The 27,345-nt window shown below is 39.9% G+C and overlaps 1 protein-coding gene across 1 annotated transcript in view; it reads left to right on the top strand.

Annotated features, from left to right (window-relative positions):
• LOC139716188 (breast cancer anti-estrogen resistance protein 1-like) overlaps nucleotides 1-26,698 on the top strand; it is a 37,641-nt gene extending 10,943 nt beyond the window's left edge. Inside the window, 2 exon segments of the mRNA XM_071627754.1 lie at nucleotides 24,079-24,421; nucleotides 24,424-26,698. Coding sequence (XP_071483855.1) covers nucleotides 24,079-24,421; nucleotides 24,424-26,264 — 2,184 coding nt within the window. The 3' untranslated portion in view covers nucleotides 26,265-26,698.
• Nucleotides 26,699-27,345: the final 647 nt, after the last annotated feature.

The following is a 27,345-nucleotide window of genomic DNA, read 5'->3' as shown; positions in this document are numbered from 1 at the left end:
GACTCTTTGAATAATAATCTGCTCCATAGGAGGAGCAGGAAGCACAAATTCTTCAACCGACAAAGATTTTGAAGATGGGTGGGAAGCCCTCAAGGGCGTATGCAGCATAGGAAATGCAGTACGTGGGGGGAGGAAAGATGCAATGGGCCTGTGTTCTAGTCGGTGATGAATAAGTGTAAATCCCTACCCGCCTCTGCTTTAATGTTACAGTAGACTTTGAGTCTAGCCTGATGAGGGATCATTACCAAGGCTGTGTCTTAAGCTGGATGTGCAGATTTATTGCAGCATTACACTGCTCATCACAGAACTGCATAAAGATTTTTTTTTCCCTCCTTGCAACATTGCTGCATTCATGGGATCACATTTCACATTCTTCCCCCACCCATAACTGAATTAAAAGCTGTTGAAGACCTGTAACATATATCCAAATAGGTTTATGTATGAGATTAGGATTCCTTGAAGAGGATGTACATTCTTTACAGTCTAATTCTTGGGATTATGCGTACTTGGAACCTCCGTGAGTCAGCGATCATTCACGTAAAATCGGGTTTTCGCCGCCACAAGTTTGTACAGAGCCCACGTTTTCTGTCTTAATGTTTTGCAGACGCTAAAGACAGTCACTGTTATACAGAATACCTTTTTATATTCATCCTTATAAGTTAAACATACAGGACTTGAAGAGTGAGGGCAAAAGAGAGGAGAGGTTAACTGTAACGTAGTGGCTTTAGGATGAGGACAACAAAACATTTTTTTTTGGCAGATGCTGAGGGGCAGCATGTGCATCATCCACTTGAACTTTCTCTCTCTGTAACAAAACCAAGTTGTCATTTGGAAGAAAATTACAAATTTAGGTAATTACCATGCCAAATATGTCAAAACTTGGATACCTTTGAACAGGTGGATGCAGCTAATCTTTGCAGAGGTAAAGGGCAACTGGGAATCTAGACGTGACCGAATGCACGCCATCACCTGGCAACGTGTAATCACAGAGGCTGATTTGGAGGCGGGGTTAAACCTTGCTGGTGTAATGGATAATCATTGTTGCCCCTGGAGAGGGGCATATTTTTGCCCCCCAACAACGACAACACAGAAAAAGAACCTTGGAATTTCTAATCATGGAAAAATGATTCATAATTTTTTTTCAGGGGATTATGAGGGGAAAGAATTAAGCAACCTTTAAGGCTGAACTTTGATAAAGATTAGATACCCTTGAGAGGAGACTAAGAGCTTGAGGTATGGATGGATAGGCTGTCGGTGTGTGAAGTGAAAATCACACTAGGATTCTGTCCAAGGCAAAGGTTGTCAAGATTTTTGGAAACCCTGTTAGTGAACCTTTTGAGAAATTTTATCTGATATATCATATGACAGTGCTTGTTGAAAACAAAGAAAGTTCCCCAGAATTATTGCAAGAGAATGCTCAAATCACTGTACACTGACTGGATTCCTTGCAGAAACATTTTTTTTGGCCAGTTTTTAGGATTTTTTTTCTTTTTTTTTTTGTTGGGGGGGGGGGGGAATGCCTTGTTCAACATTCTGCAATTTTTAATTTTTAAAATTCTTAATTTTTAAAATTCTGCAATTTTTATTTGTACTATACACATTAAATTTATTTATGTCTTTTTATGACATCAAGTAATGATTGAGTTATTTGTGGCTATTATGCATTTCTTTCCTGAACAGACAAAGCCCATGAAAATCTGTACAAAAAAAAAGATTGATCTAATGGTTGTGCATTTACTTCACTATCACCAAACCAGAATTAATTCAGATTGGCAACTTGTGTAAACTTAAAGGAAGAAGGTTTTTTTTTTTTTTTTTTTTTTTTTTAGTTTAAACTTGTTTCACAGGTAATGGTCCAACTCTTTCACTTTGTAAACATGCTTTGTAGAACCTGTTGCTGATAGCCATTTTTTCTGTTATGCAGCTCAAAGCTGTTCTGCATTAAGCAGGTGGATGTGGAATGAACACAAGTTAACACATTAGATTTGGATCCGTTGGGGGAAAAGAAGATATGACTCACATGAACATGACAGCGAGTGTGCTGCGCTCTTTGCATTTAATTTTCATTGCGCCCTGTGTAAGCGCTGGATTATTTTTAGGATAAACTTGAGGCTGCTACTTGCTGAAATACTTCCTCCAAAGTCAGCAGTGTTCCGCACAATTCTGCAGCTCCCCTTCTGTCTATGTTGCTCATAATTTCTCTGTTCCTCTCTGCCTGCAAAATTTTTCAGGTGGAGTGTGAAGGCCCGGCATTGTAGACCTTGAGAGATGTTGTCTGAAGTTCATGCAGATTTTGTATCTCTCCGACGTGAAGGAAAGAGGTTTTTAGTCAAGATATTATGCGCCAATTTGGGGCTGTCTGCTCTTTTTTCAAGGACATCATATTACAGTGACAGGCATCTTTGTCTGCACCTCTGCTCTCCTTTGCTCAATATAATTTGTTGATACAGTCATCAGACCGCAGACTGCATAATGTTGGTTTGGCCTCAAAAACCTGCCAGCCCACAGAGCGTTATAAATATGCATGTTACCCTTGCCCTGATTTCACCAGGTCCTATTCCTGTCTCATCTGACAGGAGGAGACTGGGTGTCTGTAGGAGAAACATTGGAGCTTTTCTTAGATATATTTAGCCATAGCGGGGTGAAGGACATCTAACCTGCCATTACATGCTGAAGCTGGAAGTTTTTATTCCACCAGGAGGGGCATTTCATGAAGCATTTTGTCCGACAAAGTTGTCGGACAAATTTGCTCTCAGCCAATCAGATGCAAGGTTTTCCGTAGCTTGTAACAGTTTGTCAGAAAAATATCCGACTAAAATGCTTCATGAAATGCCCTCCAGGAGGAGTTATGAAGATGTACAGGACAGAGATGTGACCACCACTGAGATACATGTCACAACCTAGCTGCAACTGCAACCAGCAAGCCATATAAGAGTTGTCACCTGCATCAGTGGTCCAAGGTGGTCATGGCTCCAAGGTGGTCATGGCTAGCCCTTGATTACGTCCCTTTGGTCAAATCATCATCGGGAAGATTTTGTTCTTCCCTTCAGTTCACTGTAAAACACGGCTAAGACTGACTTATTCAGTTGTATGTCAGAGGCAGGGCTCTGTTACCATGCTGTTGTGTCCCACATGATTCTGTACAGTGGCTTGTCATCAAATTGCATAGTTTATGGACAAAGCCATGACTTTTAGGTAGATTTTGGGGGCCTTCATAAAAAAAAAAAAATCTCACAACTACTGCAAATGTTGATCATTGCAGCCACCAGAGCAGTAGCCACTCATCAGCTGACGTGGTGCGACATCTTTGAGGTAGTGGTTGCTGCAATTGTTGTGACGTACAAAACATGCAAGTCTCTTCAGGAAGCCTTGTAACTTCTGGCATGCTGATGAAGGTGCAATACTTTCCCTTTACACAATTTTGTTTCCTAGAAGTTCATGACAAAAACATGAAGGAGAAAGACAGAGAAGGGGGGGGGGGGGGAAGGGGAGAATATGACAGATTAGTTGTGCCAAGTGAACATGATCTTCTGGTAATTCAGTAGCCTTATTCATTTTTTTTTTTTTCATTGTCAAAAACAAAGGTGCCTGGTCTTCTCATTTTCCTCTCTTCTTGAAGACCACTGGTGCCTACGCCTTCCCTAACATCTCTTGCAATACCCACCCATCTCAGTTGACATTTAATCCCATCTAAGGTCATAGCATCATCTTGTCCAAGTAGTTTCTATGGTAGCAGAGTGGATGACCTACCAGCCCACTAATTTGCCCCGTTTTAGTCTGTGGAGACGTGATCATTACCATCATGAAGAGTTAGTTTGATAGGATGTGTCAGTCACGAGTATAGGCTGGACGTAGGTAGAGTAGCGATGGGTAGGATTGGGGTAGGGGCGGAGGATCACTGTAGGGGGTAGATATTGTAGAGATGTGTTGCAGTATCCTAAAAATAGCTTCAACAGCATCAATAATAATAAACTGTGTGCAGCATTTGTATGCACAGAAATTTAGGCAGTTAGGGCTAGTCATCAAAAGTAGATATTAAGCTCTTACAGACATCAAAATAGTGAGCAGAATGCCTTGCTGTTAAAGAGGAGGGGCAGAGAGAGAGAGAGAGAGAGAGAATAAGAGTGTGGTTATATTACAGTCAAACTCGGATACCTCGACGTCGGATAAGCCGAATATCACTTACCTTGGGGGCAGAATGAAAGTCCCGATTGTTCCTATGGAGTTTCCGTGTATTAAAATTCGCGTAGCTCGAAAAAGATAACTCGAAGTTCGGTTACCTCGAAGGGAAATCTAATGTCCCGATCTTAATTAACTTATTGTTTTTCCCAGCACGTTGCTCGAATCGAAATTGTAAACATCACTCAGCATCTCCGATTAAGCGCACGTGGACAGCGAAGACATGTCACAAATGTTTTCACTCTCGATTGTAAATATTCTGAGACCAGAACAATCGCGCACCCAAGAAGAAATACCCGATACACAGCTGACAAGGAAAATCCCCAACACCTACCAACACACGAACATGGTATGCACATAGCACCCGTGCCAATGGAGTGCTTTACGATAGCACTACGCGCTGCCCCATCATTTGCTTTTCTTTAACCACTGTGTTTTGATTTTTGATCGAGACAGTCATACCGTGCGCGTAGATTTCTCAACAGACGGGGCGCACCTGTTTACGTTGACAGTCATATCTTTGCCATTAATCACGCTCCACTGTCAAAACATCAATCTCCCTCGTAGTGCCTTTTTTTTAACTATTTTTTTTTGCCTTTCATGAAGTTTATTTGCCCGAGAACGCAAGCACTGAAACTTTTTTTTCCAGCAATGCGATTATGAAAATCTGGAAGTATAGGCCGATCACAATGAAGAATAGAATACACAGGGCTCCGCACTAAGTTTTATCGGGCCACCAATATCATTGATTTTTATTTTCTGGTGGTCGAAAGTAAAATCTGGTGACAAAAAAAAAAATCAGGAAAAACATTAGAAAAACTAAATCGGTCCTACTAAACATAGACAAATTAATATTAAGCACTATTGAAGTGATACAGATGTCCATGTCTAAAACAAATGAATAGAAAATTCAATCATCTTACTCTGTGTTTAAAGATTTGACAAATAGGCGTAGATATTATTATAAAAGTTGATGCCCATATATTGAGGTCAAAACTTACGTTTGAAATGAGAAAATGGGAGCATTTGCTGACATTTGTTAGCATCCAACATTTGTTTTAGCATTGTAAAAAAGCCGAAAGTTACCGTTATTCATTTTTAAATGTAAAAGCAAACAACCGACATTCATTTTAGAATCTTACGGAGCTGAATACTATCCTAATCCATTTCCAAACGTGAAAGCAAACATCCGCTATTTGTTTTAGCATCTAACTGAGCGGATTAATACCATTAATCATTTCCAAATGTTAAAGCAACAATCTGTTATTTATTTTTGCATCGTACGGAGCAGAATATTACCGTTATTCATTTCAAACATCCGACATTTATTTCATTATCGAACGGAGCCGAATGTTACTGCTGTCCACTTCCGAAAGTGAAATGAATCATCTGACAAGTATTTTATCATCGCACGGAGCCGAATGTTACTGTTTTTCATTTTTGAACGTCAAGGCACACATCAGACATTTTGGACCATGAAACGTATAGCTGAATGTTACTGATATTTATTTTGAAATGTGCCGTAGCAAATATCCAATATTTTTTTTTATCATCGTATGGGGCAGAATGCTACTGCTGTTCACTTCCAAACATGCCAAACGTAAAAGCAATCATTCGACTTGTATTTTAGCATCTTCCGGAGCTGAATGCTATTGACATTTACTTCCGAACGTAAAAGCACACATCCGGCATTTATTTTATCTGCGTACGGAGTTGCATATTATTGTTATTCACTTCAGAACACCAAAGCAAACATTCGACATTTATTTTAGCATCTTCCGGAGCTAAATGTTATTGCAATTTACTTTCGAACATAAAATCAAACATCCAGCATTTATTTCGTCATTGTCAGGAGTTGAATATTATTGTTACTCTTCCGAACGTCAAAGCAAACATCACAACATTGATTTTACCATTAAACGCAGCTGAATGTTACTGTTATTCATTTCGAAATTTAAAAGCAAACATCAGACAGTTATTTTAGCATCATATGGACATGATGGAGCAGGATATTACCGCTATTTTTTTCCGAACATAAAGACGATCATCTGACATCTATTTTAGCATCTTCCGGAGCCGAATGCTATTGCTATTTACTTTCGAAAGTATAAGGAAACATCCGACATTTATTTAACCATCGTACGGAGTTGAATGTTCTTGTTTTTCATTTCCGAACGTCATAGCAAAAATTCGACATTTATTTCAGCGTCTTCCGGAGCCGAATGTTATCCTTATTCATTTCCGAACGCAAAATCAAATATCTAACATTAGTTTTAGCACCATACGGAGCTGAGTCTTATCGTTATTCATTTCCAAAAGTATGAGCAAACATCTGACATTTATTTTAGTATCATACCGAGTCGAATATTACCGTCATTCATTTCCACAATTAAACGCAAAACTCTGACATTTATTTTAGCATCTTACGTAGCCGATTGTTACCGCTGTTCATTTTCAAAAGTAAAGGCAAACATCCGACTTTTTTTTTTTTTTGGTGGCGCGATCGGGCCACCAAAATCTTTATTTCTGAAATTTTGATTTCATTTCCGATTTTCACTCAATTCATTCATATAAAAGTTGATTCAATTCAAATTGACAAGCATGCAAACAATCAGTAGGCACTATAACAGACACCATGTTGAACATCGATAAACGTCGAACATCGATAAACATCGGATAAGTCGAAGAAAATTCGACGTACGCGTACCTCGAAATTCGCGTACGTCGAACCATTTTCTTCAGTCCCGACGAATTCGAGGTATCCGAGTTTGACTGTATGTAGGATAGAGTGCTGAAAAGGGGAATAGATATCATGATGAGTACATCCTGAATATCATTCTCAATCCAAAATTGCACAGGTAGGAATGTAAAAACTAGAGAGAATGAGAGCAAGTGTAATTTCACACTATTCACGTCTGCTTTTTAAAGAAGGGAAGATAGAAGGGTGTGCACAATAACATTCTTGTCTACGTGTAACTGAAACATTCTTCTTTTTTTTTTGCAGCTGAGAGGGTACAATGTACTTGTCACTGTGCTATATCTGGCACATCACGAAGGTTACATGGCAGCCAGGGTGTTGGGATCCGTCATCTCACCCCAGGTAGTCTGAGGAAGAATGTCAGGGTATCTGTTCTAAGTTTGCACAAGGTTTGCAGACAGCTGGTCTGCGCTCCTCCCCTCTGCTAGACCCCAAGAGGGTGTCTGCCGTTCATGTAAATCTCAGCAGATGCAACAAAGGTGTCAAATCATTAACCTCCCATCCCCCCCCCAAAAAAAAAATAATGAGCTGTTAGAAGTATTATTTCAATCAGTAGATATAGATTGATTCCGAGTTAAGATGCAGAAGAGTTCTAGACAGTGAGCATTTATGGTCGTGAACATCTTTTCCTGCGATGGGCTTCATCTAATTAGAAAGAATCCTTTACTCAATAAACCTCCATCAGAATGATCAGATCTAAAAGAATTTCATTTTGAGAAATCACCATTGAAATAAGTAGTAAGTAGTTACGTCTAGTACTTTTTGGAACAGACCTGCTTGTGTTAATATTGAATAAGGATAAGCCTCTCCCCTATGTTTTAAATGTAAAATTTGTCTTCAATTATGAAAAAGAGTGAATTGAACTTGATACTCAGTTGTCATTATACCATTTATATGTACTTTGAACATGCCAGTTGTAGAGTATATCCCAGAACTATTTTCCATTTTGTGACTTTAAAGAGTGTGTACAGTTCTGGTTGAGGTGAGTATTTAGCTTTTAACGTTTTGCGAGATATTCAGAAACCACTCTATGAGATGTCAAAGCTCTTGCAATTCTAACTGATATCAAAAGTGCATTTGATAAAAATTGGTTTTGAAATGGCTGAGATATCCAAACACAAGGTGAAACGAAGGGATCGTAATAAAAGGCGTGGCCTGTCGCCTTTTATTATAAGCACTTTTTGGGATATCTCAGCCATTTGAAAACCAATTTTCATAAAATAAAAGTTGAATCCTTCTTAGAATTACATGCTCTTTCATATTTCATAAGAGGTTTCTCATTATCTCACCTAGGAATGTTCAAAATATGAATCCCCACCTCAACCAGTACTGTACAGTCCCTTTAAACAGGTAAAATTGGTTGAATATTTTCAAAGCATGAAGCAACTTTTTTCAAAAACAGATATGAAGTTAGTCTCAATCATGAGTTTGATAGAAGAAATCAAGATTAAAAAGTGTTTTTAAAGTTAAACAAGCTCATTTCGTACTGTTTGTGTTATAGGCATGTTTATTCAGAATCCAAAATGGAAAACGTGTTTTGGTGTGTTTTGTGGTGTTGTTGTTTTTGTTTTCCTTTTTTTTTGTACTATAGATGTAGTGAAAGAGCTTTCACCTCTTGTTCTGACCTTGATTGAATTCAAAGATGCCGTTAATGCATCGAAATTTCAGCGCAAAGAAACAGGAGAGGAGAGAGAAGTGAAGTGAGAGTGGGCGAAAGCTGTCGGCTCAAGATCATTTCCACATCTGTGATTCTGTCAAGGAGAAGTCAGTACCAGGTCTGTAGGCTTACAAAACAAAGGAGATGTTTCTTGAGATTTCGTTAGTGAGGCTAGATTCATTGGGACCTTCATCAATTTGAGTGCGTCCTTGCGTGGCCTGATGGCTTTCACCATGCTAACGAGGGAGAGGTTTTTAGATTTCAGAGAGGCTACGGTCGTCCTGACCTTGTCATGTATACATAGCACATAGTGTTGTGTTAGATATTGTAGGTATTACAGGATATACCGAAATATTTGATGAACTGAGCAAAATTACCTTGAGCTGATTAGCTGTGATCTTGTATTCCATCATTCATCCCTATCCTTCTGATAGCTTCATGGTAGTGTTTATATGGGTGTTTCACATATTTTGTGGCCTATCTGCTCTTGCGTGCTCCTGCATACATCTGCAGATTGATACAATTCATATTCATAGTTGTCCATCACTTTTGTCCATTTCCAGATATTTTACTTTTTTTTTTTACTGAAACTGTTCCACCCCAAAAAGAAAACAATAACATGAATATTTATATTAATACCATCAGAAACATTTCTATAACCATCAGGCAAAGAGGTCTTGGCGAAAACCTCAAGATGTTTCTTCTTCTTTTTGTTAAACAATTTGTAGTGAGAGTGATCCAACAGTCAGCTTTGGATTGATCAAATCATACTGCAGACATTTTTATCAGCCATCGACAGAAGTTACTGGATAAATATTTGGGGGAAAAACTGCACTCAATTCCCTGGAACTATGTCATTGCGCACCCCCGGAAAGCCGAAATCGACTGCACTGCCCATAAACAACATCTTTGGCACAGAGCTAGAAATCGTTTCTATTTCTTTTCTCCCTCGTGGGTGAGAGAAATGTGTGGGCCATTTGATTGATTTCTGCAGTCTGTGATGGTTCCGATACAGCGCTATAACTCATCGAAAAAATTCCTATCGCTGGTCGTTGCTGGAAAGAAATCAGATTTCTTCCCCCGTCAGTCCCTGAGCATAGTGTGAAGTGGAAAATCTATAGGCAGGATCAATAGGCAAGTCATGTTTAAAGAGAGATTTTGGTAAATAATTCAAGAAACTTGAACCGAGGTGTTGACACATTTCGGCATGTTGTGAATCTTCAATTTGTAGACACACCCTCATGAGCGGAACTTCATGTAACAGTAGCTTTTCGTGTCAACCATAGGCTATCTTTGACAAAGACTTTGAGCCATAAAAGACCCAACAACAAGAAGGAAAGATATTTGTGAAGAGAACCAAAGTCTAGACAGTTTCCCATCACTCTCTCTTAACTGATTTTGTCATTGTTGGTGGTGAGTAAAGGTCATCCAAATTTTAATGCGAAGATGCTTTCAGCAATTTTATTTATATCTGACATTTCTCTGATGGGCTCAATTAGAAAGTTTCAACATGCACTGAACTTGACTCTGTCCCTAAAGGTGAACTTATAGCATCTGAAAAATCTGTGTCTCGTTTGAAGTGATCATCTCTGCTTTGTGTAAGTGATGTTCCATCTTTCCACAGAGAGTTTTGCACCAAATGTGGAAAACAACCAAAGATTGTGTTTTCAAGAAACATTCAAATATGGGCCACACGTTACTTACAATTCTTCTTAGTTTAACCTGCATTTCAGACTTGTTCAAGAGTGAGAAAAGTAGCTTTTTTTGTCTTCACTTTTTGTATGCAGAAATTTGCCACAAATTGTGTAGCAAGCAGTTTTTCTTTGTAAATTGAATGCATGTCGTCACACAAATGCTACGGATAGAGTATCTTGCATTGCTGCAGAGAGCGAGTGAGATCTTTAAGTCACACATCGACTGGCGCAGAAATTTAGCAGCTATCATTGCGGGGTAAACAAGTGATGCATGGGATGCCTGGAGCCGAGATTACAAGTGCCAAGAGATGCGCCTGCTTGAATCCAAGTCGGCTGTGAACAGGTGCGCCATCAAGTCCAAGAATTTCTATCAGGTTCTTAATTGCCATGGACTGCAACTTAGCTTGACAACAACAAAAAAAAATGTGAAAAGTAACTATGCTATATGAAAGAGAGAGAGGAAAGAAATTGACATGAAAGAAATGAAAAAGAAAAAAGTAGCTCATGATGAGTAGGATCAGGGTTTCAGAATTTCCTGTCGCGCCTTCTTCGCAGGGGAAATAGTATCTGAGCCGATAAGGTCCCATGTTGCTGGATTCTGCGCAGATCTCGAAGTTGGATGCGACATATCTCGATAATCGCATGCACCGAGGCGGGCCCAGAAGGTCCTTGCGTGAGGCGCAATCAACTCTTTCGGTCTCCAGCACGTCTTCTTCAATCAAGTGTGCCGCTCCCGAGCTGGAGGTAGATAAGAGATTAGAGGTGTGCACTAGATTGAGGAAGAGTCTGCTAGTGATAATACATGGCGACAAAGAAGGGGGATATATCAGTGATAGCTGATAGCTTGTTTTGCATTAAGTAATTACCCCAGCATTGGTTTGGCTTTGGCCAAGAACTCCGTTGTGAGACATGATTCATTAAACGTCTTAGCAACCACTACTGACAAGTTTACTACAGCTTCTTTTTTTTTTTCATTTCATTCTAAGACTCCCTCAGTCATAGGAAGAAATGTGTTAAGAGAGAAATATCATTATGATGTGTAAAGTTATGTTTTGTTTCATTCAGATTTTCAGTCCATAGAGTAAGGAAATGCTCTGTAAACTTGTTCAGCAGAAATTATTGAAAGTTATCAGCACATCTTGTCTCAAACTCCACACACACACACACACACACACACACACACACACACACACACACACACACACACACACACACACACACACACACACACACACACACACACACACAGAAAACTTGACCTAGAATCGTTGCCATCACGTGCGGAATATGTCAGTCCCAGTTGACGAAATTTGATTTTTATCCTGAAGGAAATCATCAGTCCGCATTTAGCTTGATCATCTAGATGGGGCGAGTGTGATAGCGTAGACCTGCGTCTCAGTGATTTAAAATGATAGAACAACAGGAAAAGCACTCATTTCTGCCTCAAAATTAAGAGAAGATGACTTTCAGAGACTTTTTTTTTTCAAATTGTAAAGTGGAGAAAATAGAAGAAGGGAAAAGGGTGGCCTAACATGTTTTTTCCTTCCCCCCTCGCTGTGTGTCTGTAGGGACCTTTCAAATGTCAGTTGTCTAGAGTATTTTTGTAGCATCAGTGACTATCTTTCTGTCTGTGTAGCACTCCTTTCATTCTCCTTGTCTTTCGGTCTCTTTTTTGCCTTCCTCGGTCTTTCATTACGCTACTTTATTCTCTGTATTAATTTCATACATTATATGCGCTGGTATGTGTCATTTCCTGGTATAAAGGGTCATGATCTATACATGCCTTTTTCAATTTATGACAAGTAGTGTGTACCCACACACACACACATCCGTATGCTTTGTACAAAGCATAAAGATAACACTTTCTTCTCATGTCCTCTCTACTAGGTTTTTTTTTGCAAATTCAGAACTTGTTTTTGGCTGAATGAATATGGAGATGGGTTTGCGTCAGACGGTCGTACCTGCCATATTGATCTCTCTTGCCCCCTTCTTCCCTTCATCTCCCATCTCTTCCTTCTCGTTCTGCATAGTGCTGATGAAGCGGTTTCAGTCAGTGTGAAAACCATGGTATGCCTCACTGGCAATACCGAGAGGACATTTCAGCCTGTCCTACGAACTTGTTTGCTTGCATGTTTGGAACACCTTTCAAGATAATTTTGTCAAATCAATGCAGGTTTCTGATTGGCAGTATTACAAGTTATTTCCTATGCTAAAGCATACGTACTGCAACTCTTTCCCCGTCTTGTGGTTCATTAGAGAAAGTAGTCACGTCATAAAGAGAGTTAAGTCAGTTTAAACATCGAGTCTGAGAATTTTATGTCATGGAATGATAGTTTCCCATGTATTTTCATTTTCTGTGCTTTTCTTTTTTTTAAATTCATTTTTGGAAGGGGGGGGGGGGGTTAAGACTAGGGGGCTAGTTTTTCTATTCATCAAAGGGACTTTTATTGCCGTGCATCCTTCTTTTGTTTTATACTCCTGATAAGCACTTTGATGTTGTTTCTTGCCTTTTAAACTTGCTTGGTGAAGTAAGCAACTGGAGATGTACATCAGGTACAGTCATCTTCCTACTTAACTGTGATCACCTAACTCAATAAATGACATCGATGTGATTGTAACTGCTTCAACCCCTTGCCGAAGGGGGTTTTCGACACCAGTTACTGCAAGTTCAAGCCTTGCACTGTTGCGACCTCTGCTCAGGTTCAGGGCTTTCACTGCATTCCAGAGTTGGTACTCTGCCAAGAAAGAGTGGTGTGAATGTGACCGCTATGTGTCGGCAGTCATAACTAGATTTTGCCAAGTCCCCAGTGGGAACAGACTTGGCAGCCGGTGATGACATTCAGGCAATTTTCTTTTTTTATCTTTTCTTCTTTTTTTTTCCTTTTCATTTTTTTGTCTCTGTTTAATGTGAGAAGGGTGAAAGAGGAGAAACTGGGTGGCATGAATGGTGGAGGAGATGTAGGTATGAGAGAAAGGCAGACCATTGAGGAAGGAAAGATGACATTGAGAAGAGATGAATGGTAGCTTCACAGATCAACCATAGATATTTCCTCTCTCTTTTCTGTTCCCCTCCTTCCTTCTTCTTGGTCTTCCTCTTCAGTCTTCTTCATCATCTTCTTCTTCTTCTTCTCCTCCTCCTCCTCCTCCTCCTCCTCCTCCTCCTCCTCCTCCTCCTCCTCAATCTACCCTCTTTTTTCATTTGTTTGCCACAAATGCTGATTCATGTCAGCATATTGCAACATTCCTTGTCACGTCTTCACATCTTATCAGATGAACCAGCCTATAATAATTTCAAGGTCTTACGGAAACACACCTGTTACAATGAAATATGAAAAAAGAGGAAATTCCAGGAATTCTTATTCTGTAATTCCTGATCCTTATGAAATGTGTCACATGCTGTTCTGGTAACAAGTGCCATATTTAGACCTTTTGGCAGAGAGAACAACATCTGTTGCATTCATCATTATCAATTTATAAGTCTTCATGTGTTTGTATGTATATATTCGTGTATATCTATCATTCCAATTTAATATACCGCTACTTAGGCCTATATACGTTTGTAGGATTAACTAAGCAGGAATCGCTCTTGATAAAAAAACCCAGCCATTTTTGATGACATCCGAATGAGATGTAAGCCTGCCCTGCATGCACTACCCAAGCCCATCCTCATACACCTTCCTCTCTGTTTTATTCCGCTTCTTTATAATGTTTCATCCCCTCTTTCTATTGACCTACAAACTATCTATCTACATTGTATTTATCTATCCATCTCCTTCTCAGTTGTGTGCATACTTCATATATTTAGGTATATAGTCTGTAATTATTCATTTTCTATATACTTTTATATAGTCTTTTCTCCATATCCTTGTCCCGTGTAATTAATCGAGGCTTTGCTCAGGAATGACATATGTTGGATGCGGTCGTTGTGCGATGCCCGACTCTGGTTACAAGAACGATAATTGCTGTCCATGCATGCTTCTCATGGTTGGGATAGAAGATTTACAACTAAGTCAAATAGATGGGCAGATCTCAGCAGCAGAAGGATGAAATATACCAGGAAGTAGGGCAGGTTATAGGAGTACTATTGGATCGTGTTTGTGTGTGTGTGTGTGTGTGTGTGTGTGCTTTTATTGTTTAGTTTTTTGCCTTTTCTTTTGAGGAGTGAAAAGAGGGTGAAAAATAAAAGTCCTGTGTTCGAGCTCCTCGAGCTAGCCATGGAATTGAAGTTGGCCGAACAATTTGTGTGGCGATTTCATTACAGGGGGTTCTGATCAATTCAAGGTTTTCACCAATCTATTGCCAATAAGGCTCTAACCGGCTGTAACTGCAGAATAAGTAGGAGACATTGCCCGACAATTCTTTGGATTGACTGAAAACATTCGGCCAGTACTGCATGTCCGAGGGAACTATATTTGCTTGTCTTCCTTCCCCGAACATCTTTCTGTATCTGTGCCTATCTTTGGCATTGCGCATCAAGTGTTCCTGATCTAGCTATTTTGCTGTAATAATGGCTACTTTGCCTCACTTCTTCTCAAGATTACATTCTTGTTTTTATCTTGAAAGTGCTGTAGCTTTTCACAGATGAAGAGTGACTGAGTTTTTTTGTCTAGATTGTTCACAGACAAGTAAACAATCAACAGAGGATTACCCCCTCCCCCCTCCCTCTGAAAAAAGACACTCCAAAACAATTGCGTCAGAAACAACATTTTGGGTGAGGGTAGTTACTGTTCGTTCAAGATAAAAGAGAGTATCTCTATGGGCAGAGAAACCACTGTAATGATATGTTATCTAAGAATGATATTGTCAATTTGACTTAATCATTTCCATTTTGATGCAGTTTCAGTGTTCCAGGTCTTATAAGAATATGTTTCTCGTTTTGTTTATGTCGTCCTGGAGGTTGTTAAGTCTACGTGATCAAGAATTACAAGAGTTTCCATTATCAACCATCTGGAAGCAAGTGAACCCATTTTCTTTTTTTATGAAGCTTAATTATTTTCCTTACCAAAAATACATAGGGGCTATGAAAAGTGGTTAGTACATAAATATGCACTATATGATAGCCTGTAATTTATTCACTTCTAAGGATTGAAGCAAGACTACTTCTGTCCTGGGAGAAATTGTTCTGTGCCTATCGAATGGATCGCATTTGGATTATTTGTTGTATTTTTAGCTAAGCATATCTCTTTTGATCATCACAAATTTTCTCCAGATTCTATGGGGAAATCTGGAAGAATATATATGGAATTAGAAATGCGGTGATTGAGGTCATATTAGTCTGTCAAAGAACACACCTGGAGTATTGAATTTGCTGAAAAGTAATGAACTCAGAAAGAGTCAATTTATGTGTGTGTTGTGAGTTTGTCAAAGAACTGCCGAGTCATAGGTTGTGAAGGAAATTTGAAAATGACGTGTAGAGTCTATGGGTAACAGCTCAAACAAGCTACCATGATAAAAAGATACAGAGAAGAGGAAAGGGAAAGAAATTGAGAGAAAAGGGAGGGGGGGGGGGGGTGGGAGAAAAAGAGAAATCAAGAGGGAAAGAGAATTGATAGAGAGTGATTGTCAGATATTGATGTAAAGTGACTTCGAGGCTGTTGTACTTGACTCCTGCATTAGAGTTGGGCATTTTTAAAGTGTTTTTGCAGAAGGATTTTATTAGGGTTTGAGAATTTAGAGTTTTGGGGGATCTCATTTGACTTTTTCTACAATGTTGATGAAATTCTAGCATCAACTCTACCTTAGTTTGGGAATGAATGATTTTCATGTGCTTGTGTTCAGGGATTATGCTTTTATTTCTGTCCATACCCTCACTGACCCTGTTTTGTTGACCAAAATAAAGTATGGAATGAAAAATATTTCTACTTGTATGGGTGTGAGTGAGTGTGTTTTAGGGTGAAAAGCCTCACAATGAGTTATCCTGCTATTTAAGCACAATATCATGATGATTTCAAGACATTTACAGTGATAGTTACAGAGGTAAACAAAATCCACTGTTTATGTATTCCACCCCAAATATTTGCATACACGTACTGCAATTCAGGAAACCAAGATTCAAACTGTGCATACATGACAGTGTCTTGTACAAGCTGAAAAGTTGGCACACCTGAGGCACGTTTGTGTGGCTTTCACCCTCTCAATGCCAGAAGCAGCTTGCTTGTGTACAATGTTGGGAAATATTGTTCTTCAGAAGGTTCAGCAAGCAGGCAACTTCAGAGTCCCATGTTGTAGAAAATAGAGATAAGAAAGTAGAAAGGAGTATACACTATTATAGTTTCTATTCTTTTTGAAGTTTCCAAACAAGGGCTTAGAAGATATTTTCTGTCTCTCGCCTTGACCTTTGTATCTTTACTATGTACAAAGATATTTCCATTTTTGTGGAAAACGTGATTTTGTTCCTTTTTTTGGGGGGGGGGGAATAAATGAAATTGGGTCAATTGGCACAATTGCCAGCAATAGGTTGTAACAGATTGATGGTTCTTGACCTTTAAGAAGCTGGGGGGGGGGGGGGGGGAGATGAAGAAAGGACAAACAGGGTATGAAAGACAGGGGTAGTAATGTGTACTCTCTGCATGTGACTTTCTCTCTCCTCACGTCCATCTTGATCTTTCCTTTGTTGAGTGACGTCCTACGCTCTGGATGACTGTCAGGTGAGAAGTGGAGTCCACTTCAGTGGAAAGTTGTTGTTGAGCACACCTTTTGAGACAAGTGTTTGGAAAGGTTTTTGGAATCATCTCTAGAGTCCAATTCTCTCTTGATCTGCTGTTTTGTCCCTGTGCCCTGAGAGGTAATATGTCCAGTGTGGCCTTCAGGTTCAGAAATAGCAACACTTTAGATTTTAGCTCATTTCAGTCTTCGAGGATACTGATGGGCTCTTGGCATCACTTACCAAGCTACATTTGTACATGCACTTCTGTGAGACCAATGCAGATTTATACAGCCTTTTGTTTTCTCTCTGTTTTGCTCTCTTAGCTAATTGTTCAATTTAAGTATTCTTCAATTGGTCCTTCGGTAAGGCCTTTTGTGAATTCCATGACATTACAAACAAAGTGAAAGCAGATAGGATGATCATTTTCCTTTATTTCCTAAGTCATGTGAACCATGTGAACTAAACTTTGATGAGGTTTTTGCAAAGAGTTTAAATCCCTTTTATTCTGGAGTGAGGACGCACATTGTATGCAATATGTGCATAAATGAAAAATTTGCAGTGATCAAATCAGTGGTTTGTTCATTTGAATTTATCTTGATTTTGGACTTATCGAAGTTGAGTTTTTTTTGAGAGAAAAAAAAATACATATTTTACTGAGATAAAAAGAAAAGAAAAATGTGCCATCCACCTGCTTTCCAAGAATGCCATTGCTGTGTGTTTTCAGTACCAATAAAGTTATACGACGTGACTTGATGCAGTTTGTACAAGTTACAAAAAAATTCCAAGAATCCTTGTGAATTTCAACATGGCAGTCTCAGCAGAGCTGTTAATATGACATACTTGCCTGCAGTTAATCTAAGGAAATATTTTATCAACAGTTAATCCTGTTGCATTATCACAAAGCAAGATAAAGATAACAATGTCTTTACATGTACGTGGAACCTAAATACAAACAGTTAAAAGGAGGGCAATCTTAGTCAACTATTAAAATCCCCTTTAATCAACCCCCCCCCCACACTACAAACGAACCAAATTAAACTGTACAGAACAAAGTAAGAAGAATACTGTAAAACAAGGAATGTTCGCGTGCATTTTAATTTTGCGAATTTTGCGAGAGCCAAGATGCACAAAATCAAAATGCACGTGGAAGTTCTTGAATTCATTGAATGTTAGAGCCAACTCACAAAAATTTCGTGCTGCATAAAAGGCTGTCGGCTCCAATTCGTGAACATTTCATGCCACGAAAATATTGCATTTTACAGTAGGTTGCCTACCATGTTTAGTGTGCTAAGATAGAATGTCATCTTGATAAAAATTTCCAGGAATATAGCCAGCAGTGCAGGATTTCCTGCTTGAGCCAAATATTGATTAGGAAGTAGCAGAGTACTAATTTAACCCCTAGGCTTATGTTAAAATTGATGTACCTGGTCATTGAGTGATGATCTCGTCACAGAGATAATGTGGGGAACTGAGATTTGCAGTGGTACCTGCTCAGACTTTTCAACACAGGTAAACTCACCCCACACCTATAAATATTGATTATAGGCTGTTTCAAAACTCTTGAAAAATAACAAACTTCTGCTGTCTTCAGTCAAATGGGAGGGGGGATGGGAGGGGGAAAAGGAGGATACCCCACAAAAACAGAGGTAGCTTAAATACACAGAAAACCTCAAGGGAACAATCTCACGGTCTCCCCTGTAGATAGTGGGGTTCTTTGTTTGCGATCTAAATGAAATGTTCAAGCATTGTTAGAAGGATTAATGTCCCCTTCACTGAGAATACCAACACACCAACAAAGATCAAATCATTCCTGCGAGTCGTGTTTGGGTGTAGCAAATAGCATGTCATTCTCTGTAAAACAAGAGTGGACGTAACAGGGGTCCATTCTCAAGGCATGTTTTATGGAGGATCCTTATTTGATGTCCCTGCAAAGAGTCCGGTCTGACCTATCTGTCACATCTCAGTGTTTACTCTGCTAATCATGTATCTAAATAGAAAAGCAGTTCATTCCAGGAAAAGAACTTTGAATGTCAGAGAGAGAGAGAGAGAGATAAGGGGGGGGGGGGGGGGCAGATAGAGAGACATGGACAGAGTGGGGGAGGGGTAGAGTTTGTTTTTTGTTGTGTTTTTCGAGTGAACAGTCAATTGTATGTTGATGAGTTCTCAGAGTCTCTCCGAGTGATGTTTCTTGAAAGTGTTTTGCTCTTTGACGGAGGGTTGCAGGTATCTATCATTGCTGTGTAGATTTTATTTCAAAAGCTCCCTGCATGTGGTGATGTTTCATACATGAGTAAGGCTACATCCTACTTAATGGCTTTACACTGACAGGGAAATACTGTGATCTTAGAAAATTTGCAATTTGTAGTGACAGTTTCCATTGAAGCAACTGTGCTTAAAACTTTTAAAAACATTGCCAAAAAGACTGCACTGCAAAGCTGAAGTTCTTACTCTCACTGCAGAAAGCTGGTGATTTTGGTCATGTGACTTCCATCTACTATCCTGATTTATAGTCTGCTTTCAAGTGTGAAATACAGATTTTGAGTTTGTAGCCAGGTGTTCAGGCACGTTTTAGCCAGCTTTGCTAATATGTAGGCCCACTCAAACTGTCAAACTGTGTGTGCATGCACATGCCATTGTCACAAACTTGACTGGTAGTGTTGTAAAATAATGATTTTATTATTACATAGCAGTACTGAATTGAGATGATCTCAATTATATAAATTTTCATGGTGGTAGTTATTAGTTTTTATGCTCTTTCAGAACGGTCCATGATATAACAGTCTTCTACCGTTCATCCAGTGCCTACTGTAGGGAGAGCGAGATTGTCCCCTGCAAATATCAATTTCTATCTCTTTTGTATCGTGGTGATTGATGCGTCCACGAATCCCATTACGCGATGACGGTTTGATTTGGTGCAGTGCGCTTCGATGGCTACATGCGATGTTCGAACATGTGTTTCCCTTCCTCTCATTCCCAAAGAGCGCACAATATGCATCGATCAAACCTCCGCATATTAAAGTCAAACGGCTGAGCCAAAATAATATATGAAAGCAACAAAGACACTAAAGAAAAGAAAAAGAAAGAACAATAAAAAGAATCCCCATGTATGCCTACCAACACATTCTCACCCCCCTGTATCTACCCTGCGCAATCCCATTGATCATCCACCTTAATCATAACAAGTGTACATATGTCTTTTCATGAAAAAATTTTTGTTAGCCTCGAGAGAATTTCTCTTCTTTTGTGAAAATGTCAGGAGGACCTGTTCTCAAAGTCTTGTGTGACAACCCTCTGTTTACCGAGAAAATAGAAAAGAAAAGAAATAAGATGGAAAAGGGGGGGCCTGTTTGTGCAATTTGAATTTATCTTTGTCACAACTTGACACCTTAGCCCTTATTTGAGTTTCATGAATCATGCAGGTATTGTCACGCCTATGCTGATAGATGTGTTCTATACAAATACATCCAATCATGCTGAAGCTCAGCGTATTGTGATTTTTCAGCATGATTTCTTCCTTTCATCGCTCTCTGCCTCTCAGTTTCTTTCTCTCTTTCTCCATCTATCTATCTATCTGTCTATCCATCTATCCATCTATCTATATATTGATCAATTTATCCATCTATTTATCTATCTGTCTACAAGTCTACAAATGTATCTCTTGATAAATACACATCAGTCTGTCCCTGTATGTTTCCTTTCCGTCCACTTTTTCAGTGCTGTTTGATCATGAGGATGTGGTTTAGGCCAAACAATGATGAAAACAAAATAAACAGTAAGGTTCTTTCATTTTTTATACACCCATCTTGACACATGTTTTGACACACGCTACATGCACACATAAACACTCACAAAAATTGAAAAAAAAATAAAATGTCACAAATGTACTTGTAATCGCATACCACCCATACGGTCTCCTTTGAATGTTTTCACAAAACACATTTCTTGAAATGTATTACTCTGTTTGAACAAGAGTCTTTTTTTTTTCTTCTTTTCCTCTGGTGCTTTATAAAGTATATGAAAGTATCAACCAACGGAAATACCAGGAATACAGGAAGGAGTGGAAAATATGTAAAAGACTGCTGTGCAGGGCGACAATTCAATTTATTGGAGCCCCAGAAGGCTCTTGAAAATTTAAGCAGTAGAATTCAGAGTATGATTTAATGTCAAGAGTTTGCGAGAATATGCAAGAATATGGAGAATCCCCCCTCCCAAAGAAATAAGAAATTTGAGATAGATTTACGTGGTAGGATTTGTTATTTCTATTTAGACACCAGCATGAGATGGGCTAAGACACAGCTGTTCTGCTCTGCTGTCTATCAATCAAAGATGAAGAAGAATATCAGCTTTTTGGTGAACCCATGCTGACAGGAATTGTCATAGGATCGTGTGCAATATGTTATGGTTCATTAAAAAAAGAAAGAATGAAGCTGAGCTTTAAGGAAATAAGTAGAATGCCCCAGATTCCAAAGGGAGTATATTGCATTGGTGATGTAATGAAGCCAATGTACAGTGTATATTTCACCGTGTGTGAAATATATGTGCCCCGGCGCACTGGCGTATGACAGATATAGACAAATGAGATATTGATGCGCACCCACCAGCTGCATTCCAAGAATGGCTGTCCTCGGTAACTGCCTTAGCAAGAATCTCCTCCAACAGTTGTAACTGCCTCTAATGAAGCTTGCTGTGGCTCATTTGTCCTCGTAATATTTATTGGATTAGGTCGTGCCTAGACAGCAAAAACAACATGTATTTTTCTGCCCCATCTGAAGGAATATATTTTCACTGTAGATTTAACAAAGAGACTACACTGGAGTACCAGATACCTTATATCACATTAGGCAAGCACAGATTACAATGATATGTTTTTTTGGTGTTTTTTTTTTTAGTATAAGGCATACTTTCGGGCCATGATGGAAATTATGCCTTATGAACTCCTACATTAAGAGTTAAGGGAAGAATGGAGATGCTACGATGGCTTTATTAAGTTTAATGGAAAAGCCATCTTTTCATTCTAGCAAGGGGATGCATTGACATCAGTGTCTACTTTGAGTCTGATGGCAAGATATCTGTTCATTTTGAAGTCTGTAATTTGCCGCCACTCTTAACCTGTTGGAGTGTTATTCCATCTGGGATTATTATGGCAAGTTCATGTCCGTCTTGAATAAAGCTATTTTATGCTCTATTACTTCGATAAAAAGACGTGCATATGATATGCTTGTATGTGTGTGTGTGTGTGTGTGTGTGTATTTGTTTATGTGTGATCAATTGAGTGTGTATTCATGTGTGTGTGTTTGTGTACAAATGTGTGTATGTAGACCGTGTGTGTTAGTGTGTTTTTGTTTGTTTACGTGTGTATGTGTCTGTGTATCTGAGCAATTTCAGTATAATCTCACTTTGAGTCACTGAACATTACATTCATCATGAGAATGAATTCTCTGAAAAAATTACAGGCAATACCCACAACTCCCTTTGATTTAGGTCTGAGAGATAGAGAAAAACAAGTATCATAATGATTTTTCCATTGACATCCAGTTAATGTTAATTTCCCGATATAAAGAGCGCTCATTTGCCATTGATTTACTGTTGCAAAAACTAGATACTACATATTGCAATGCTGGGTTGTTGTTGTTGTTTGTTTTTTTTTTGTTTTTTTCTCTCTCTTCCCATGTAGAATGGTAAGTCCTGTTTTCCACAGTGGAATTCATGTTTTCGCTGTACAATTGCATATCAAGTCACCTTTTGGAGCAGTTTTCCTATGAATCTTTACTCTTTCATGAAAATTATAATACGTATCTGCACAATTTGTCTCCAAAAAAACAAAGGTGAAGGTAGAATTTGTGGTATCCAGAAGAGAGAAAGAGGGCATCTAGTATTTTGAAAGGAATTGAAAAAAGTTGCCATCAAAAGTTAGGCAAGAATCATAACATTTTGTAACTCTTCAACACTTATTACCTTTGTCACTAAAGGCTATTGTTACATAGATTAGAATGAAAGAGGAATAGGAATAGGGGCATTACATGAAAACGAAAGACCAACTTTCAAGCATGATTAATTATTGAAACCCTGTTTGTCATGAGGACTAAGAATCAATTTCGTAAATCAATTACACACAGATGAGACTCTCAATCAGTCTTCAAGTTCTTGTATCCCAATTCGAAATGGGGCACATAAGGAGAGCTATTTTCACTCTTTCATCATCTTTTTTTAAGGCAAGGATATATGTATTCTTTCTATCACTTCTGAGTTTGTGGTTTTCTGATTAAATCCTAGTACAGGTTGCCGAAATTCATATTAGAAGTGCCTATTCGCATAAACATCAGTTGCGTGCACACTTTTTGGTAGAGTAGATAGCAATCCTCTACGCCTCTAATGCTGCCCAGAATCGGGCAATAAAAATGCACTTTACAGAGAGACGTAGTTCATGGAGAGGCGCCACTATTGCTACAAGAGCAGTATAACAAATTGCTTCTGTCTTTGGAAATGAGAAAAGTGTTTGCATCTGCAGCAGGGATCTTTGTTGTTGTTGTTGTTTTATCATTCTTTGCTTCCATGAGGGTGAGAATGTATGTGTCACACGAAGGCTGGCCACAATGTTGGCGGAGATTGGAGTTTATTGGAACATTCCATTTGGCATGTCTGGATCTACTAGCACTTTTTCCCCCATGAGCCTGAATTTATGAGCCATGAAGATGAAAAGAGATGGTGGTGCAAGGAATCTGTATTTTGATAGAGTTTTGAAATGTCAGCATGTGTAGGTGACAGTTTCTGTTTAAATGTAAGGTAAATATTTGGTGGTTAGCATAAACAAAGCAAAAGAAAAAAAATGGAGAGAATGGAGGGATAAACTGAAAATTATGGGAATGGAAAAAATTTGAAGATTTCTTTCATGTGATATGTGAAACACAAAACAGATGTATGTAAATTTGAAATCTCCAGGGCCCATTTCACCACAAAAAAAAATAAATGCTATGATAGCAGCTCCATGCCTCAGTGGCAAGAGTCATAGTTAAGACAAGAATCTAAAGCAACCATACATAACCTTACAATTTCCATTTTGCTTTTCAGCGTTATTGTTAATTCAGTTTCAGTGATGCAAGCTCTCACGTTCCTTTGTTTGTTGTTGTTTTTTATCTCTGTACAGGGCCTGTCATCCTCTGGCTACATGACTTTGACAGCAAATACCGGGCTTGGACCCAATGAAGACTATGACATACCGCCAATGCGGAAACAGCCAAATTCGTATCCATCGCTACAGCGACCAGTACATAGTTCCCCAACTCATCAGGGACGAATGACGCCGCCGGGCCGCCGGACTCCCCCCGGCCACGAACTCTATGATACGCCACCCAGTGCGCAGAGGATATCTCCGGCGGAAAATTATGATGTACCTCCACGGGTGTTTGGAAGCGGCGAGTCCCTGAACTCTAAGAGTGGACAGAGCTCTCCAAAGCAGGAGAATGTGGGAGAGATATATGATATTCCCCAGGTAAGCGTGATGTGGAGAATCTCAACAGCATGTCACAGGATGTATACGATGTTCTGCCATCTATGCCAAAAGGAAAGGACGAGATGTCAGTGTCTTCTGTGTCACCGCAAGACTCAGTAGACACGTACGATGTGCCGCCCTCGCAGAATTCCTTCCCGGAAGCGAATGACCTCTACGATGTTATACCACCCCTAAAGGGGGAGCAGAGGTCTATGACTCCCGAAGAGCAATACGACATTCCGCCGCAGAGGACGCAGACGCAGATTTTGTACGAGACTCAGCTTCAAAAAGACAAGGATGGCAGTGACCTCTATGATGTGCCTCCAAACAAACTCACACCGGGCGAAGTCTACGACTCGCCTGCACGTCTAGGTCACGAAATTTACGATCAGCCACCTTCTACCAGGGGGCTGAGACCACTCGCAAGCAGCTCACAGAAGCGAATTTCAGATCATGTGTACGATATTCCTCCAACAGTCACTCAGGATAGACCCGTTGGAGGAACAGTTCTTTTATCTCAGCACCACCGCTCTGCTGACGATATCACAACTGGTGTGGACAAACTCTCTCTTCCGCAGTTATCAAAATCAGCTGAATGTTTAGATGAGACGCCTGGTAGGCGCTTGAACCTGGACCGCGACGCTGCTATGGACTTGCTCATAAAGCGTCAGCAGGCGCTGGATTCTGCGGTTGCGTACATGCTCAGCTACGTCAGCAGCACGTGGCGACACCAGACACATCTGGAGCCCCACATCCACGAGATCAGAGCAGCCTGCAATCAGCTGAAACTCGCATTCAGAGAATTCATGGAGTTCGCCGATGGCGCGCTGTCAAACGCACGCTATGTTTCTGATCCAACACTGCATGACAAACTGAGTAAGCAATACAAGCCAATACAGGATGAGCTTCAGATCATGACAAAGGCATCTGAGATGCTGGATGAACTCAACTGGGATGTGAGTAAGTTGATTCAGAAGCCAGGAACCCCAACCACAAACAATGAATTAGATACTTTTGCAGTTACAGCGAAGAGAATTCCAGACGATGTCAAAAAGTTTGTTACTTTTGTCCAAGGCAATTCATCTCTGCTCTTCAAGAGAGCAGGCGTCATTCAAAACAGACCACTGCCCACTCCTCCTCCCAGCCATTCTACAGCATCAAGCAACTGGATGGCTGCGGAGAAGGAGACACTTATCACTACTGCTCCCATTGCTGCCACCAGGGAGACCATCCGCACGCGACCCTTGCCCCTCGTCCCCAGCACCCCAGTCACTCCGCAGCATCTCATTCCCGGCACCAACGGCAACCACTCCATGCCGGAAAATGGCAAAGGCCCTGACGACGGCTACATCCAAAAGCCCCAGTCCCTCAACAACCGGCAGATCATTGTCAACACAGAGCACCCTCCTCTGACCCCACCCCCACTTCCCCTGCTCTCCAAAGGAGACCAACAACTGCTGACGTTTTACAACAGTGAGACTGAGACTCTCTTCACCTCCCTTCACAATGCCATCGACCTCTTCTTCTCCTGCATCGAAGGCAACCAGCCGCCCAAGGTCTTTGTGGCTCACAGCAAGCACATCATCCTGCTTGGCCACAAGCTGGTGTTCGTCGGCGACACACTGCACCACAACCTCCACAACCAGGAGGTGCGCAACAAGATCATCTACTACAGCGACCTGCTCTGCGAGCGGCTCAACATCAGCGTCAATGCCACCAAGAATGCTGCCCTGCAGTTCCCCGCTGTCCAGCCACTGCAGGAGATGGTGGACAGGATCAATGACGTGGCGGCAGCCAGCCGTGACCTCAAGGAAACCATCCTACAGAACACCCCTGTGTGATGAAGGCATAGTTGTGTCTATCATGAACTTGGGTCTGCTTGTCTTGGTGTACCCTCAAGTGCTTAGCTCTGACAAACCTTTGCAGAAGAGTTGCAGAGAAAATTTCCTTGAATGTGTTGTCAGTTTGGGAAGCTCGAATAATAAGCACTCCTTCTGTTAATCATCACCCCTTAGCCATCAGACTGCCTAATCCGTATTGAAATATGACCTGTATTCCCAATGTTAGCAATGATAACAGTGAAAGTTGCTGAAATTTGCGAGATATAGCAGAAAAGGGACAATTTCCCTGTTGATCCCAACATCCAATATTGCCAATATTCATTCTTGGACGTTGTGTGACTGGTAATATTACTGCCTGGTATGCAATTACTCTGCCTTTGGTATAGCCCCTCTCTATAACATCAAAAAATGTTCTTACAAATGCACACCTTTAAATCTCCACATCGATGTGTTTCTCATGATTGTCTTCTCATGATTCTAAGCATATCTCTTTAATATCCATTTCTGACAAGCATCCTGCCCATTCACAGAGCAATTGGCTTTATTTATTTGTATATATACAAGTTTTTGCAAGTGCAAAAGAGCAGATTTTAATGGAGAGTAATCATCAGTCCTTATGTAAGTATTTTTATTTGTCTCTCTTATCTCCCTGAAATCATAGTGGTTTTGTTTTTTCAATGCAATGTGGCATTGCATCATTTTATCATGGTGGATTGCAAAGCTTTTTTTCTCTGTTGTCATTATGCAAAGTGCATAAAAAGTGCATTCAGATTTGTAAGTATTATCTATACTGAAAGAGAGTGCTTTTAGAGGAAAAGCAATTCTTAAACAAATATAGAAGGAAGAGTGTTTGTGCTGGTCACAATGTCCTTTATAGGAGGTTTGAAGTAAATATAAGCTTGTCTTTTAAAAGAAACCAGGAGTATGAATATTTTAGTCAGTTCTTGACAGTGGTGCTAATAGCTTGTTCTCTATTGAAGTCACATCATCAGTCCACTGTGAAGTGTAAAGATGTTTGTGGTGTTTAAAGTCTCATTCATTATACTTTCTCTTTGTGTTTCTTGGATGTGGTTCTTCTCAT

The sequence above is a fragment of the Diadema antillarum genome, unplaced genomic scaffold, assembly GCF_040938485.1.
Source record: "Diadema antillarum isolate AM-2024a unplaced genomic scaffold, OU_Dant_1.0 scf00000062, whole genome shotgun sequence".
Lineage (NCBI taxonomy): Eukaryota > Metazoa > Echinodermata > Echinoidea > Diadematoida > Diadematidae > Diadema > Diadema antillarum.
This window is presented reverse-complemented; position numbering and strand designations above follow the sequence as displayed.